General features: G+C 57.2%; 1 protein-coding gene across 5 annotated transcripts in view; it reads left to right on the forward strand.

The window, feature by feature from the left end:
• The window catches only part of PIK3CD (phosphatidylinositol-4,5-bisphosphate 3-kinase catalytic subunit delta), a 74,446-nt gene that overhangs the window by 56,028 nt on the left and 2,509 nt on the right, over positions 1–15,909 (forward strand). For 3 of the 5 annotated variants that reach the window (XM_017887962.1, XM_017887963.1, XM_017887964.1), the window contains 21 exons: positions 150–322; positions 5,357–5,585; positions 5,665–5,894; positions 6,252–6,431; positions 6,772–6,921; positions 7,351–7,440; positions 8,507–8,728; positions 9,757–9,853; positions 9,948–10,078; positions 10,447–10,497; positions 10,577–10,744; positions 11,031–11,152; positions 11,348–11,491; positions 11,665–11,764; positions 11,878–12,056; positions 12,147–12,259; positions 12,430–12,508; positions 13,026–13,193; positions 14,188–14,311; positions 14,480–14,625; positions 15,008–15,140. In XM_017887962.1, coding sequence (XP_017743451.1) covers positions 182–322; positions 5,357–5,585; positions 5,665–5,894; positions 6,252–6,431; positions 6,772–6,921; positions 7,351–7,440; positions 8,507–8,728; positions 9,757–9,853; positions 9,948–10,078; positions 10,447–10,497; positions 10,577–10,744; positions 11,031–11,152; positions 11,348–11,491; positions 11,665–11,764; positions 11,878–12,056; positions 12,147–12,259; positions 12,430–12,508; positions 13,026–13,193; positions 14,188–14,311; positions 14,480–14,625; positions 15,008–15,140 — 2,997 coding nt within the window. In that variant the 5' untranslated portion in view covers positions 150–181. The remainder of the gene's footprint in view (positions 1–149; positions 323–5,356; positions 5,586–5,664; positions 5,895–6,251; positions 6,432–6,771; positions 6,922–7,350; positions 7,441–8,506; positions 8,729–9,756; positions 9,854–9,947; positions 10,079–10,446; positions 10,498–10,576; positions 10,745–11,030; positions 11,153–11,347; positions 11,492–11,664; positions 11,765–11,877; positions 12,057–12,146; positions 12,260–12,429; positions 12,509–13,025; positions 13,194–14,187; positions 14,312–14,479; positions 14,626–15,007; positions 15,141–15,909) is intronic. The other 2 variants (XM_017887965.1, XM_017887966.1) reach the window with 2 other exon arrangements.

Raw genomic sequence — 15,909 nt, forward strand, 5'->3', positions numbered from 1 at the left:
AGGGAGGCGAGCTTTTTGTGCCCGCAGGTCGGGAACTCACTGCTGAGCTTCCTGCCGTCCAAGGACCCCACTGTTTTCCAGGGAGTCCCTTCCAAAGGCCTCACCCAGCCCAGCTGAGGTAGCTCATTTTGCCATTGCTTCATTTTTAGGACCACTGGCATCTGGGAAGTAACAGCGCAGGATGCCCCCTGGGGTGGACTGCCCCATGGAATTCTGGACCAAGGAGGAGAATCAGAGCGTCGTGGTTGACTTCCTGCTGCCCACAGGGGTCTACCTGAACTTCCCTGTGTCCCGCAATGCCAACCTCAGCACCATCAAGCAGGTACAGCCTCCATCCGGTCCTCAGACCTTGGTGCTCAGAGAGAGAGAGAGAGAGAGAGAGAGACAGACAGACGGACAGACAGATGGACAGATGCATTGCTTTTCAGACTTGGGATCCTCAGATGAGAATTTTAAGAGATAAATAATGGGGTTTTTGTATGTGTGTGTTTTTTTTGAGATGGAGTTTCGCTCTTATTGCCCAAGTTGGTGTGCGATGGCGCAATCTCGGCTCACCACAACCTCCAACTCCCGGGTTCAAGCGATTCCTCCACCTCAGCCTCCTGAGTAGCTGGGATTACAGGCATGCGCCATCATGCCCGGATAATTTTGTGTTTTTAGTAGAAATGGGGTTTCTCCATGTTGGTCAGGCTGGTCTCAAACTCCCGACCTCAGGTGATCCTCCCGCCTGGGCCTCCCAAAGTGCTGAGATTACAGGCGTGAGCCACCGCGCCCGGCCAATAATGGTGTTTTTTGTTTTTGAGATGGTCTCGCTCTGTCACCCAGGCTGGAGTGCAGTGGCATGATCTCAGCTGACTGCAACCTCCGCCTCCCAGGCTCAAGCAATTCTTGTGCCCCAGCCTCCTGAGTAGCTGGGACCACAGGCACGTGCCATCACACCCAGCTAATTTTTTTTTTTTTGTATTTTTTGTAGAGATGGGGTTTCACCATGTTGCCCAGGCTAGAATGTGCCATCATATTTGAAACCACACTCCATCCTAAGGCTGCCTAAGTGGTTTACAGGTCTTTTGTCTTTAAAGCTGTTGCCATAGTAAACAACATCTTTTTTTTTTTTTTTTTTTTTTTAAGATGGAGTCTTGCTCTGTCGCCCAGGCTGGAGTGCAGTGGCGCGATCTCGGCTCACTGCAAGCTCTGCCTCCTGGGTTCACGCCATTCTCCTGCCTCAGCCTCCCGAGTAGCTGGGACTATAGGCTACTTGTAAACAACATCTTTGGAAAGAGATTTTGGTTTGTTGAATACTCTTCAGGATGGACTACTGAGTCAAAGGATAAAATATGTGGATGATATTTGGTGGATATTGTCTTGTGACCAAAAGGGCTTGTGCCCCTTACTAAGCATGGGACTTAAGGGATTATGCATTAGGCTGTGGGAGGGCAGGACCTTATCCCAGAATTTTATTTTATTTTTATTTTTTGAGACAGGGTTTCACTCTGTTGCCCAGGCTGGAGTGCAGTGGTGCGATCTTGGCTCACTGCAACCAACCTCTGCCTCCCGGGTTCAAGCGATTTTCCTGCTTCAGCCTCCCAAGTAGCTGGGACTACAGGCACGTGCCACCGTGCCCAGCTGATTTTTGTATTTTTAGTAGAAACGGGATTTCGCTATGTTGGCCAGGCTCGTCTCAAACTCCTGACCTCAAGTGATCTGCCTGCCTCGGCCTCCCAAAGTGCTGGGATTACAGCCATGAGCCATTGCACCTGGCCCTTATCCCAGAATTTTAAAAGCTATAATTGGGAGCAGGGAAAACAAACAAAAGAAGTAATGGATCATCTTTGAGTTTTTTCTTCTTCTCTTTCTGGGAGATGTCTTTAAAATTAAGTTTCTTTTTCCTTCTTTTGGAAGAATAATATGGACATTACAATTTAGGAAAAGGCTGGGCATGGTGGCTCGTGCCTATAATCCCAGAACTTTCGGAGGCTAAAGCAGGAGAATTGCTTGAGCCCAGGAGTTCAAGACCAGCCTGGGCAACATGACAAAACCCTGCCTCTACAGAAAATAAAAAATAAAAAAATTAGCCAGGGCCAAGCATGGTGGCTCACATCTCTTATCAGCACTTTGGGAGGTGGAGGTGGGTAGGTCACCTGAGGTCAGGAGTTTGAGACCATCCTGGCCAACATGGTGAATCCTCATCTCTACTAAAAATACAAAAAATTAGCCAGGCATGGTGGTGGATGCCTGTAATCCCAGCTACTCAGGAGGCTGAGGCAGGAGAATTGCTTGAACCTGGGAGGTGGAGGTTGCAGTGAACCGAGATCGGGCCATTGCATTCCAGCCTGGGCAACAAGAGCAAAACAATGTCTCAAAAAAAGAATTAGCCTGTGTGGTGACATGTGCCTGTAATCCTAGCTACTCAGGAGGCTGAGAGGCAGGAGGATCACTTGAGCCTGGGAGTTTGAGGCTGCAGTGAGCCGTGATCCGCCACTGCACTCCAGCCTGAGTGACAGAGTTTACCCCGTCTGTAAAATACAAAAATAAATAAACAAAAACGAACACAAATAAAAAATAAAATGTAGGAAAAGAAGAAAAGTGGAAAAGGAAAAAAATTACCTCTGATCCAGCCATATGAGACAGCCACAGTGAATACTTTGGCTATTGCCTGTTTTCTCCTCTATGTACAGTGTTGTTTTTTGTGATAATTCTGATTATGACCTTTCATATCTTTTTTTTCTGAGTTAACGATATAACATCTTATTCATGTTATTAACTTTATATAGATACCATTGTATTTTATTTTGCTTGAGAAGGATCTCACTTTGTTGCCCAGGCTGGAATGCAGTGGCATAATCCTAGCTCCTCTGCAGCCTTGACCTCCTGGGCTCAAGCGATCTTCCCATCTTAGCCTACTGAGTAGCTGGGACTACAGGCATACACCACCACGCCTGGCTAATTTTATTTATTTATTTATTTTTGTAGCGGTAAGACCTTGCCATGTTGCCCAAGCTACAGATATCATTTTAGTTTTTTATTTTTATACTTTTTTTTTTTTTTGAGATAGGGTCTTGCTCTGTCATCCAGGCTGCAGTGCAGTGGCATGATCACAGCTCACGGCAGCCTCAGCCTCCTGGACTCAAATGATTCCCCCACCTCAGCCTCCTGAGTAGCTGGGACTACAGGTGCATGCCAGCATAACCAGCTAATTTTTTTATTTTTTGTATAGATGGAGTCTTACTATGTTTTTGTTTGTTTGTTTGTTTTGTTTTGTTTTGTTTTTGAGACAGAGTCTCACTCTGTCGCCGGGGCTGGAGTGCAGTGGCCAGATCTCAGCTCACTGCAAGCTCCGCCTCCCGGGTTCACGCCATTCTCCTGCCTCAGCCTCCTGAGTAGCTGGGACTACAGGCGTCCGCCACCTCACCCGGCTAGTTTTTTGTATTTTTTAGTAGAGACGGGGTTTCACAGTGTTAGCCAGGATGGTCTCGATCTCCTGACCTCGTGATCTGCCCGTCTCGGCCTCCCAAAGTGCTGGGATTACAGGCTTGAGCCACCGCGCCCGGCCGGAGTCTTACTATGTTGCCCAGGCTGGCCATGATCTCCTGTGCTCAAGTGATCCTCCCACCTCAGCCTCCCAAAGTACTGGGATTACAGGAGTGAGCCACCGCACCTGACCTAGATGTCATTTTAAATCAGTCTTATTTTTCCACTTACAGAGCTGTGCATGTGGGTTATTATAATGCAAACAGTGCAGAGGCATAGCATACACATCTCGATTTGGTCCCGATTCTTCATATTTGTATTTATCCCAGGGGCCAGATAGTAAATATTTTAGCGGTTGCTGGCTGGCTCTGTTATCTGTTATGATGATTCAGTCTTGCCACTATAGGACAGGAGCAGCCCTGCGTGATATGTAAATGAAGGGGCGTGGCTTTGTGGGGTTAACCAAGTGGCAGGTGGATTTGACCAGGAAAACGGTGGTTTACTAACCCCTGGCCTATGTTAATCAGTATGTTTATTAGGGTTTTTGTGTTTTGTTTTTGTTTTTTTTTTTTTGAGATGGAGTCTCGCTCTGTCGCCCAGGCTAGAGTGCAGTGGCCGGATCTCGGCTCACTGCAAGCTCCGCCTCCCGGGTTTACGCCATTCTCCTGCCTCAGCCTCCCAAGTAGCTGGGACTACAGGCGCCCGCCACCTCGCCCAGCTAGTTTTTTTTGTATTTTTTAGTAGAGACGGGGTTTCACCGTGTTAGCCAGGATGGTCTTGATCTCCTGACTTTGTGATCCGCCCATCTCGGCCTCCCAAAGTGCTAGGATTACAGGTGTGAGCCACCGCGCCCGGCCTGTTTTGTGTTTTAATGGAAATGGGCTTGACTCACACCTGCTGCTCTAGATCTTGGGGTTTTCCCCTCACTTAATGACATACCTTGGACCCCTCCAGGCCAGCACATAGAGCTGCTACACAGTCCCTAGACTGTCACAGCTTGGCACCATCTCACTGCTTGACAGACCATAGTTAGCCGTTGCCCTTGGTAGCAACACTGGGAACTTTCCTCCTTTCCCATCTTCTTTGTGACTCAGTGAAAACCTTTCAACTGTTTGTTGCTTGGGACAGCTGGAGGCCCGTCACCCCAAGGCATACACTCCATGGAGAATTCTCTTTGGGCCCCCTTGCTGTGTTAAATATTTTTGAGCTCGTTACCAACATTTAAAAATCAGCGTTGTCAGGCGCGGTGGCTCATACCCGTAATCCCAGCACTTTGGGAGGCCGAGGTGGGTGGATCACCTGATGTCAGGAGTTTGAGACCAGCCTGGCCAACATAGTGAAACCCCATTTCTACTAAAAAGAAATACAAAAAATTTAGCCAGGCATGGTGGTGCCTGCCTATAATCCCAGCTATTCGGGAGACTGAGGCAAAATAATCACTTGAACCTGGGAAGCGGAGGTTGCAGTGAGCCAAGATTGTGCCACTGCACTCCAACCTGGGTGACAGAGTGGGACTCCATCTCAAAAATAAAATAAATAGGTGAAGAACCCTAGGACAGTTAGCTGGGCTGCATGAAGGTCATGGTCACCCATCTCTGGAGTGACCTAGGGTAGTCCTGCACTCTGGGAGGGGAGCCTGTAGGACGTGGTGCCAGCCCCAGATCTCAGCACCTCCCAGCTGCCCCCACAGAAGGGCAGCAGTGGAGAAGCCTGTCCACCCATGGTCAGCACCCGGGGGGCTGCACAGAGCGCAGATCTTGGGGTCTGCCTCTGCCCTCTGGGAGGTTTGGACCCCCCAGGCTGGAGGCCAGCTCTCCATCTGCCCTCAGCCTCCCACCTCCCAGTGGCTGCCTTGGGTGGAGGGGCTTACCGGTGACTGTCCCCCCAGCTGCTGTGGCACCGCGCCCAGTATGAGCCACTCTTCCACATGCTCAGTGGCCCCGAGGCCTATGTGTTCACCTGCATCAACCAGACGGCGGAGCAGCAGGAGCTGGAGGATGAGCAACGGCGTCTGTGCGACGTGCAGCCCTTCCTGCCCGTCCTGCGCCTGGTGGCCCGCGAGGGTGACCGCGTGAAGAAGCTCATCAACTCGCAAATCAGCCTCCTCATCGGCAAAGGTAGCCCTGCCGGGTGGGCCGTGTGGCCGGGCTGGCCCTGCTTGCCCTGCCCGCTGACCCAGCCCTCCCCGCCCCGCAGGCCTCCACGAGTTTGACTCCTTGTGTGACCCAGAAGTGAACGACTTTCGTGCCAAGATGTGCCAGTTCTGCGAGGAGGCGGCTGCCCGCCGGCGGCAGCTGAGCTGGGAGGCCTGGTTGCAGTACAGCTTCCCCCTGCAGCTGGAGCCCTCGGCTCGAACCTGGGGGCCTGGCACCCTGCGGCTCCCAAACCGGGCCCTCCTAGTCAACGTCAAGTTTGAGGGCAGCGAGGTGAGCCCGTTCGTAGCCTGCGGCATCCAGGCTGCTCTGTCCATGGGGAGCATTTCCTCCGTGACACTCCTCAGTCATCCGCAGGCCCCCCTCCCCCAGTGGCATCAGATGGTGTTTGCCAGGTGTCTGTGCATGTGTAGGGCTCAGCTGAACGTCCCCCCAGGCAAGCTCGACGTGGCAGGATGACCAAGTGGTGCGGGGCTTTGGGCATCAGTTCATTCTTTGAACAAATATTTCCCAGTGTCGTCCGTGAACTCCCCAGACCCTGTCCTTGGGGGCAAATAGGCAACCCTGCCCTGTGCCCCAGAACCCCGGGGTGCCTCAAGGGCAGAGGACTCACCTCCCTCCTCCCCACAGGAGAGCTTCACCTTCCAGGTGTCCACCAAGGACGTGCCGCTGGCGCTGATGGCCTGTGCCCTGCGGAAGAAGGCCACAGTGTTCCGGCAGCCGCTGGTGGAGCAGCCGGAAGACTACACGCTGCAGGTGAACGGCAGGCATGAGTACCTGTATGGCAGCTACCCGCTCTGCCAGTTCCAGGTGAGGCCGCTGAGGCCTGCTGCACTCAGGGCTCCCGCCGCCCTGGACGGGTCCTGGGTGGGAGTTGGGGAGCTGACATTTGGGCGCATCTTGAGCCTGCTGAGCCAGGCCTTTAGGTCACCACCAGAGCATCCCCTGGTAGGGCTGGCCCTCTCTGAGAGCACAAGGATGGGCTCTGTCTTCGGGAGGTGGAGGTGGGACAGGAAAGACCAGCAGGAAGTCCTCCCCTCCCCCAAGGCCTGAGACAGGCAGTGGGCAGCTTGGGGGATCCTGGGAATCCTGGTGTCCAGGGAGTGGTTGGGGCCGCCCCACCGGCCGCTCACCCTGCGCCCCGTCTCAGTACATCTGCAGCTGCCTGCACAGTGGGCTGACCCCTCACCTGACCATGGTCCATTCCTCCTCCATCCTCGCCATGCGGGATGAGCAGAGCAACCCTGCTCCTCAGGTCCAGAAACCACGTGCCAAACCGCCTCCCATTCCTGCAAAGAAGGTGAGATGGCGCCTTCCACCTCCCCTCCGAGCCACCCCTTCTTCCCGCCTGGCGTTCAACTCCAGGTGCTACTGGCCATGGGTCCAGGGGCCCTTGGTATGGAGGGTTGGGGCTTTGAGCTGGGGAAGCCAACACAGCTGCCCAGCGTCCTGGGCTGGGAGCCTGTGGGACCGCTGTGGGTGCGGGGCAGCCCCATGCCTGGCTCACCGGCTGCCCTTCTCCTCTGCAGAGCTCAGGGGTGTTGGGCCCCCCCTGGGAAGCCCGCATGGCAGGTTTTCTGGTAAAGGATAGCATTGTGGACAGGCCCAAGCCTGGCCGCAAACCTGTGACCCTCTCACCCGCCCCCGAGTGGTCACGGGCCTCACCATCGGCCAGGGAGACAAGCTGTTCTTTGAGCCGTGTTAACAGCCCTGCCTCCCCGGCCCCCAGCCCTCCTCTGTGTCCCTGTGGTCCCTGGAGCAGCCGTTCTGCATCGAGCTCATCCAGGGCAGCAAAGTGAACGCCGACGAGCGGATGAAGGTGGGGCTCCTGGGATAGGTGGGGGAGACACTGTTTTTTTGCACCAACAAGGTGGCTGTTTCCTGGAGGGGCAGCAGAGGAAGGAGGGGGATCACATGAAAGCCACCTGACCACATTACCCAGCATCCCTGCCTGGGGCGCTGTGAGCGGCTTGAAAACAGGAAGTGGGAAGGGGGGCGGGCCAGTCGGCCCTGGAGGCAATTCGTAGAAACGTGGGCCAAGCAGCGTTCTGGGTATTTGGCTTTGGTGGAGGTTGTGGGGCCAGGTTCAGCCCAGGGATCCGGGACTGCAGAGCTGGGAGAGGGGCCAGGCATGGAAGAGGGGCTGGGTCCAGCTGGGCTGGGGGCTGTGGCGCTCCCTGGAGGCACCAGGACGGTGCCTGCAGCCTGTGAGGGCTGCACCTGCCTCAACCCCTGGGGGCTGAGCCCCCCTCCCTGTTGTCTTCACACTTGCACACGCTCCATCACAACAGCCTGCAGGCATGGGTTTTATTGTCCTATTTGCAGGACAGATACCTGAGTCCTCAGGTTGGCTCTCCTGCCTGGAGCGTGTTTCACTGGGGAAATTGTATAAACAGGGCAGGTCTGGGTTCCTCTGGCAGGAATCGAGGGGGATTGGATCAGAGGGACTTCCAGGGTGGTGTTGTCAGATGGAATTGGAGGGGGCCAGACATCAGGTGGCAGGAAAAGTCCTTCCCCACCCACATGGGCTCCTAGGAATCTGAGAAGTCCGGGGAGCCCTAGGATGTTAGAGCAAGGGTCCCTGGAGTTCTGGATCCCTGATGGGGAAACTGAAGCCTGGAGTGGGGAATGGACATGTCCCGAGGTCCCCAGAGTTGGGGGAGCTGACACAAGGGCACCCGTGCCCAGCCCATGGTATCCTCCCTCACCCCAGGGCCACACGTGCCCCTCAGGCCTTCCCTGTGCTGCACCACCTTCCTTCGTGTGGGAAGTAGAGTTCAGACCCACCTGAGGACATGCAAGGGGGAGATTGACACCTCCTTAAGGGGAGGGGAGAGGGGCTAGGCCTCCTCACCCCTCACCCCTCATCCTGGCACCTTCTACAGCTGGTGGTGCAGGCAGGGCTTTTCCACGGCAACGAGATGCTGTGCAAGACGGTGTCCAGCACAGAGGTGAGTGTGTGCTCGGAACCTGTGTGGAAGCAGCGGCTGGAGTTCGACATCAACATCTGCGACCTGCCCCGCATGGCCCGTCTCTGCTTCGCACTGTACGCCGTGATCGAGAAAGCCAAGAAGGCTCGCTCCACCAAGAAGAAGTGCAAGAAGGCGGTGGGTCCCGGGGCCGGCGGGGAGGGGTGCAGGCCCCGGAGAGCCAGCGCAGCCCCTTGCTGGGCCACTCACCACTCTCCTCCCGGCAAGCACACAGCCTGGGGATGGGAGTCCTGGGATTGCTGTGGACCCCAGCCTCCTCGTCCACCCCAGTCTGGCCACCAGCCCTGCTCGAGGGACACTCTGGGCTCCTGGGCTCCTGTGCATGCTGCCTCAGAGTATCTGGCTGGGCTGTGGTCCTGCAGGAACCTGCAGGTAGTGCCCTGGGATGGAAGGATAAGCACAGTGTCATCCCTGGAGCAGAAAAGCCTGACTTAGTGGCTAGCCTGGAGGCGCAGTGGCTGGGTGCTGAGTCATGGTCCCAGGATGTGGCTCCCCTTGGGGCTGATTCACTCCGAGCTGAGCTGGGTTGGGCTGGCCTCCGGGCTGTGCCGTCTGTTTGGGGATTTCTCAAAAAGCCAGGAGGGCTGGGCGTGGTGGCTCGTGCTTGTAATCCCAGCACTCTGGGAGGCCAAGGCGGGCGGCTCACAAGGTCAGGAGTTTGAGACCAGCCTGGCCAATATGGTGAAACCCCGTCTCTACTAAAAATGCAAAAAAAATTAGCCAGGCGTGGTGGTGCATGCCTGTAATCTCAGCTACTTGGAAGGCTGAGGCAGGAGAATTGCTTGAACCCAGGAGGCGGACGTTGCAGTGAGCCGAGATCACGCCACTACACTCCAGCCTGGGCGACAGAGCAAGACTCCGTCTCAAAAAAAAAAAAAATGCCTGAGTAGGGGTGAGAGTGGGAACAGGAGAGGGCAGCAGATGTCGGCTGGCTTCACCTCTGGAGCCCTGAGAGGAAAGAGGAAAAAGCGCCTCCTCTCCTTCCCCACGCAGGGCCTCCCAGGGGTCTGGTGGGGAGACCTTAGCTGGGCTCTGGGTCTTCTCGGGTGGGGTGCCGGGGGGAGGGCAGCAAAGTTGGGTCTGGAGGCCCCGGAGTGGCTGTCCTCACCTGCCCTGTCCTCCTCACCTGCCCTGTCCTCCTGCAGGACTGCCCCATTGCCTGGGCCAACCTCATGCTGTTTGACTACAAGGACCAGCTTAAGACTGGGGAACGCTGTCTCTACATGTGGCCCTCCGTCCCAGGTCGGCCCAGGCCCGGGAGGGAGAGGCGTTGGGAATGTGAGGGTCCCAGAGATGCTGGTCTCCCCTCTACAACTTCCTCTGCCCCTGTGTTCAGATGAGAAGGGCGAGCTGCTGAACCCCACAGGCACTGTGCATAGTAACCCCAACACGGATAGCGCCGCCGCCCTGCTCATCTGCCTGCCTGAGGTGGCCCCGCACCCCGTGTACTATCCCACCCTGGAGAAGGTCAGTGGGGGCCCCGCCACGTGAGGCTGAGGGGCTGACGAGGAGTTCTCCTGGCCCTGCTCCTGGAGCTCTTCAGAGAGTGCTCCCTGGCCATGTTGGGGCTGGGCTACCAGGCATATCTGGGGTCTTCCCAGGGGCCATTTTGCCTGCAGGGACGCTGTGCAGTCTGATGACATTTTCGGTTGTCACAGCTGCTGGGAGGGATGCTCTTGGCATCTCGTGGGTGGAGGCCAGAGCTGCTGTGGATGTGCCTCCATGCACAGGACAGCGCCCCCTCAAGGATGATTGGGGTGGTGACCCCCTGCCTGGGGGTCGTGCCTGGGCTGGTCCAGGCCCCGGGGGACGCTGAGTGCAACTGTTTGTTGCAGATCTTGGAGCTGGGGCGGCACAGTGAGTGTGTACATGTCACCGAGGAGGAGGTGAGTGAGGTGGGGGTGTGGGGTGGGGGCACGGAGCCGGCATGGAGCCAGAGCCCTCACCCCTGCCCATACCCCTCAGCAGCTGCAGCTGCGGGAAATCCTGGAGCGGCGGGGGTCTGGGGAGCTCTATGAGCATGAGAAGGACCTGGTGTGGAAGCTGCGGCACGAAGTCCAGGAGCACTTCCCAGAGGCACTAGCCCGGCTGCTGCTGGTCACCAAGTGGAACAAGCACGAGGATGTGGCCCAGGTGGGTGGGGAGGGGCACCTGAGGGTGGAGCTGGGGGCAGACCACAGCATCTGGCTACCCACCACCCTGACCCTGGCCAACCCTCACCCTGACCCCGGCCAACCCTCACCCTGACCCCGGCCAACCCTCACCCTGACCCCGGCCAACCCACACCCTGACCCCGGCCAACCCTCACCCTGACCCCGACCACCTCCACCCTGACCCCGACCACCTCCACCCTGACCCCGGCCACCTCCACCCTGACCCCGGCCACCTCCACCCTGACCTTGGCCTCTGCTCCCCGCAGATGCTCTACCTGCTGTGCTCCTGGCCGGAACTGCCTGTCCTGAGCGCCCTGGAGCTGCTGGACTTCAGCTTCCCTGATTGCCATGTAGGCTCCTTCGCCATCAAGTCGCTGCGGAAACTGACGTGAGTCCCAGCTGGGCACTCCCCACTTCTCCAGAGGGCAGCTGTGTCCTGGCTGCCAGGACGTGGGCTCTGGGTGGGGCCTGAACCTTCCCGTGGGCTTGCTCCCTCCTGCCTGGCCTCCCTCTGGCTGCCGAGGGAGCTCCCTCCTGTCCTGAGTCAGGGAGCTCCAGGCCCCAGCGCCTTCCTTCCCTGCAGGGATGATGAGCTGTTCCAGTACTTGCTGCAGCTGGTGCAGGTGCTAAAGTACGAGTCCTACCTGGACTGCGAGCTGACCAAATTCCTGCTGGACCGGGCCCTGGCCAACCGCAAGATCGGCCACTTCCTTTTCTGGCACCTCCGGTAGCGGGACTCGCCCCAGCCGTTCTGTGGGAATCCCAGCCCCTGAGTCACCCCGGAAGGCCATGGGGGACGTTTCCAGCAGGCCTGGATGTCCTGGCCTCGCTAGGTCCTGCTGGGTGGGAAGGGCTGCGTGGTCCTGCCTGGTGAGGCTCAGCCCTCCCTCCCCCTTCCAGCTCCGAGATGCACGTGCCGTCAGTGGCCCTGCGCTTCGGCCTCATCTTGGAGGCCTACTGCAGGGGCAGCACCCACCACATGAAGGTGCTGATGAAGCAGGTGAGGCTCAGGGCCCTGGGGATGGGCAGGGGGCGGCCCTGAGCCTCTGAGAATCCCCAGGGCCGGGTGGAGGCTGGGACCTGCCCACTGCCACTCTCCCATCTGCCCACCAGGGGGAAGCACTGAGCAAACTGAAGGCACTGAACGACTTCGTCAAGCTGAGCTCTCAGAAGACCCCCAAGCCCCAGACGAAGGAGCTGATGCACTTGTGCATGCGGCAGGAGGCCTACCTAGAGGCCCTCTCCCACCTGCAGTCCCCACTCGACCCCAGCACCCTGCTGGCTGAAGTCTGGTGAGCCCAAGCCCCACCATGAGGGCTCCTCCCACCTCTGGGAGGCCGGCGAAGGAGCCCCCTCTGACTGCTCGCTCTCTGTCCTGGCAGTGTGGAGCAGTGCACCTTCATGGACTCCAAGATGAAGCCCCTGTGGATCATGTACAGCAACGAGGAGGCAGGCAGCGGCGGCAGCGTGGGCATCATCTTTAAGAACGGGGATGGTGAGGGCCTGGCCTCCCCACACCCCACCTGTGCTGCCCTGGGGGGTCCTGGGGTGCTCCTAGAGTGGGGTGGAGAAGACGGAATCCTGGGACTTAGGAGCTTGGGTGTGGCTGGAAGCAGAGAACCTACCAGAAACTCATACTTCTCCTCCCACTGGCTGGTGGCACAGACCTCCGGCAGGACATGCTGACCCTGCAGATGATCCAGCTCATGGACGTCCTGTGGAAGCAGGAGGGGCTGGACCTGAGGTAAGAGCCCCCACCCCGTTGTCCCTTGGTGTCTGTGCCTAGCCTGGGAGTCTGTGCCTCTGGAAGGGTCCTTGTCGAAGGCGGCATGACCATCTTAGCTGGGGAAAGGGCTGTCCCAGGAAGAGCTGGGAGCAGTTTAACTCTAGGACAGGAGGCAGTGGGCAGCAGTATGCATGAAGGCCACTCCTGGGGCTTCGCGTGTACCCTGCTCTGTTGCTTTAGTTGCCTGGGTACCCCTGGCTCCCTTAGCGCATCTTGGGAAGCAGTAGCATCTTCTCCCAAGGCCTCTGGCCGGTTCGATTCCAAGCACACGTGAGCTTAGCCATGGTGCTTTCTGCACCTCAGGTGCTGGTGCTGGCATCTCCAAGGAGCCAGCATCGCTCCCCTGCTTTTTTAGCAATGTGGGCAACAGCATCTTCTGTGGCTTTTGGGGGCACCATGAGTTTCTGGGGCTCAGGTGGCCTCAGGGACAGCCCTTGACCATGCCATTTGCCCGTCCCTCTTCCCACTTGCCTAGGATGACCCCCTACGGCTGCCTCCCCACCGGGGACCGCACAGGCCTCATTGAGGTGGTACTCCGCTCAGACACCATTGCCAACATCCAACTCAACAAGAGCAACATGGCAGCCACAGCCGCCTTCAACAAGGATGCCCTGCTCAACTGGCTGAAGTCCAAGAACCCGGGGTGGGTTTCAGGCCCAGCAAGGAGACTCCACACCTCCTTTCTAAGAGGTGTGGAGTGGGAGGCCTAGCCTGTCAGAGCAAAGGAGCAGAGAGGGGCCTCAGACCATCTCTGTGGCTATTTGGCTGAGTTGAGGACCAGCCTGTGTCTGGGTTAGGGTGAGGCAGGTCTCTGTTCCCCAAGTATCAGTCTCTTGCTATGCAACACCATCCAAAGTGCAGGGCCTTAAAAAACAGCCATTTGGCCGGGCACAGTGGCTCAAGCCTGTAATCCCAGCACTTTGGGAGGCCGAGACGGGCAGATCACAAGGTCAGGAGATCGAGACCCTCCTGGCTAACCCGATGAAACCCCGTCTCTACTAAAAAATACAAAAAACTAGCCGGGCAAGGTGGCGGGTGCCTATAGTCCCAGCTACTCGGGAGGCTGAGGCAGGAGAATGGCGTGAACCCGGGAGGCGGAGCTTGCAGTGAGCTGAGATCCAGCCACTGCACTCCAGTTTGGGCGACAGAGAGAGACTCCGTCTCAAAAAAAAAAAAAAAAAAAAAAAAAAAAGCCATTTAAGATTGGCTCACAAATCTGCAGCTTAGGGCTGGGCTCAGCCAGGTGGCCCTTCTGCTGGTTCTGCATAATCACTCGTGCAGCTGTTCTCATCTGGTGCCTTAACTGGGCCAGCAGGGTCTGAGATAACGCGTCTCATTCCTGGGGCCTTGGTGCCAGCTGTCTGTGATGCCTCTCTGCATGTGGCCTCCTCATTTAGCAGCCTCACGTTCCCTCCATGGCTCTGTATTGAGGGTGTGGGGTTCAAGATCTGCAGGTGTCTTCAGGCCTTGGCTCTGGAGTAGCATCTGCAAGTGATGTCCGGTGTTGTGTTCTCCATGTTCTGTTGGTCAAAGCAAGTCACAGGGCCAGATTCAAGGGGAGAGGGAGTAATAACCCACTTCTTGGTAGGAGGAGCTGCAAAATGGTGTGACCATGGTTTTCAATCTTCCCCACCCAGGGAGGCCCTGGATCGAGCCATTGAGGAGTTCACCCTCTCCTGTGCTGGCTACTGTGTGGCCACATACGTGCTGGGCATCGGCGATCGGCACAGTGACAACATCATGATCCGAGAGAGTGGGCAGGTATAGGGGGTGGTGCTGGCAGCTGCTGCAGGGACCCCAGCCTGCTGGCCCTTCTGCCTGGCACACAGCTCTGTGAGGGGTCCCCCAGCCCTGCTGGCTTCTGTCTCCCCTGGATTCTCTCCTCTCTGACACCTTCTCAATCCTCCCCCTCCTCTCCTCTCCCCTCAGTTGTTCCACATTGATTTTGGCCACTTTCTGGGGAATTTCAAGACCAAGTTTGGAATCAACCGCGAGCGTGTCCCATTCATCCTCACCTATGACTTTGTCCATGTGATTCAGCAGGGGAAGACTAATAATAGTGAGAAATTTGAAAGGTGAGAGTGCCTGAGCCCCACCAGATGCCCCTCAGTGTGGGGCCCCAGGGAACAGGGCAGAGGTTCCCAGGCAGGGTGCAGGATGGGGCTCAGCTCTCAGCCCCAAACTTGGCCCCTCACCCCAGCTGGTGATGGGTTTGGAACATGCCCCTGCTCCGCCCTGCAGTGCCCCTTTTGGGCAATGTGGGCAGGTTTGTGGGTCGTATAGCAGGAGGCTGGCTGGGGCATGGGGGTCAGTTAGAAGAACTGGGGGCCTTGTGTCCACCCATTTCCAGGGCAAGGGCAGGTGCCTTCAGGGAAGGGGCTGGTTGAATGCAGAGCGGCCCTCTGGCCTGTGGCTGGGAGGTCCCAGAGCCTCACCTCCTGTGCCCCTCACCTGCAGGTTCCGGGGCTACTGTGAAAGGGCCTACACCATCCTGCGGCGCCACGGGCTTCTCTTCCTCCACCTCTTTGCCCTGATGCGGGCGGCAGGCCTGCCTGAGCTCAGCTGCTCCAAAGACATCCAGTACCTCAAGGTATGTGCCGGGCAGGAGTCTTCTATCGCCAATGGCCTTCCAAGGCCTGCCCCCGAGCAATTTGACCTAGGAGGGCCCTGAGTGCAGCAGGCCCCAAAGGGCACTGAGCTCTGTGTGCCTTATGCCATCCCAGGACCCAGCAGTAGGGTTGGTGGGCGGTGGAGGGGAAAGTGGCTGGAGCAGAGTTGAGCCACCTGGGCATGGTTCCACCTAGTGGCAGATGTGTAGCGACCTCTCCGGGTTGGGCCATTGTGCTCAGGGGCTGCGGGGCTTTCAGGTATCCACTGGGCCACATGAGATCTGGCTCCCTCTGCCTTCTAAAAGATACTTTTCGGCCGGGCGCAGTGGCTCACGCCTGTAATCCCAGCACTTTGGGAGGCCAAGGTGGGCGGATCACCTGAGGTCAGGAGTTCGAGACCAGCCTGACCAACATGGAGAAACCCCGTCTCTACTAAAAATACAAAATTAGCCGGGCATGATGGTGCACACCTGTAATCCTAGCACTTTGGGAGGCCGAGGCAGGTGGATCATGAGGTCAGGAGTTCGAGACCAGCCTGACCAACATGGTGAAACCCTGTCTCTACTAAAAATAGAAAAGTTAGCCAGGTGTGGTAGCAGGCACCTCTAATCCCAGCTACTCAGGAGGCTGAGGCAGAAGAATCACTTGAACCTGGGAGGCAGAGGTTGCAGTGAGCCGAGATCGTGCCACTGCACTCCAGCCTGGGCGACAGAGTAAGACTGTCTCAAAATATATATATATATATATATA

This window comes from Rhinopithecus bieti, unplaced genomic scaffold, assembly GCF_001698545.2.
Source record: "Rhinopithecus bieti isolate Rb0 unplaced genomic scaffold, ASM169854v2 scaffold_16234, whole genome shotgun sequence".
Lineage (NCBI taxonomy): Eukaryota > Metazoa > Chordata > Mammalia > Primates > Cercopithecidae > Rhinopithecus > Rhinopithecus bieti.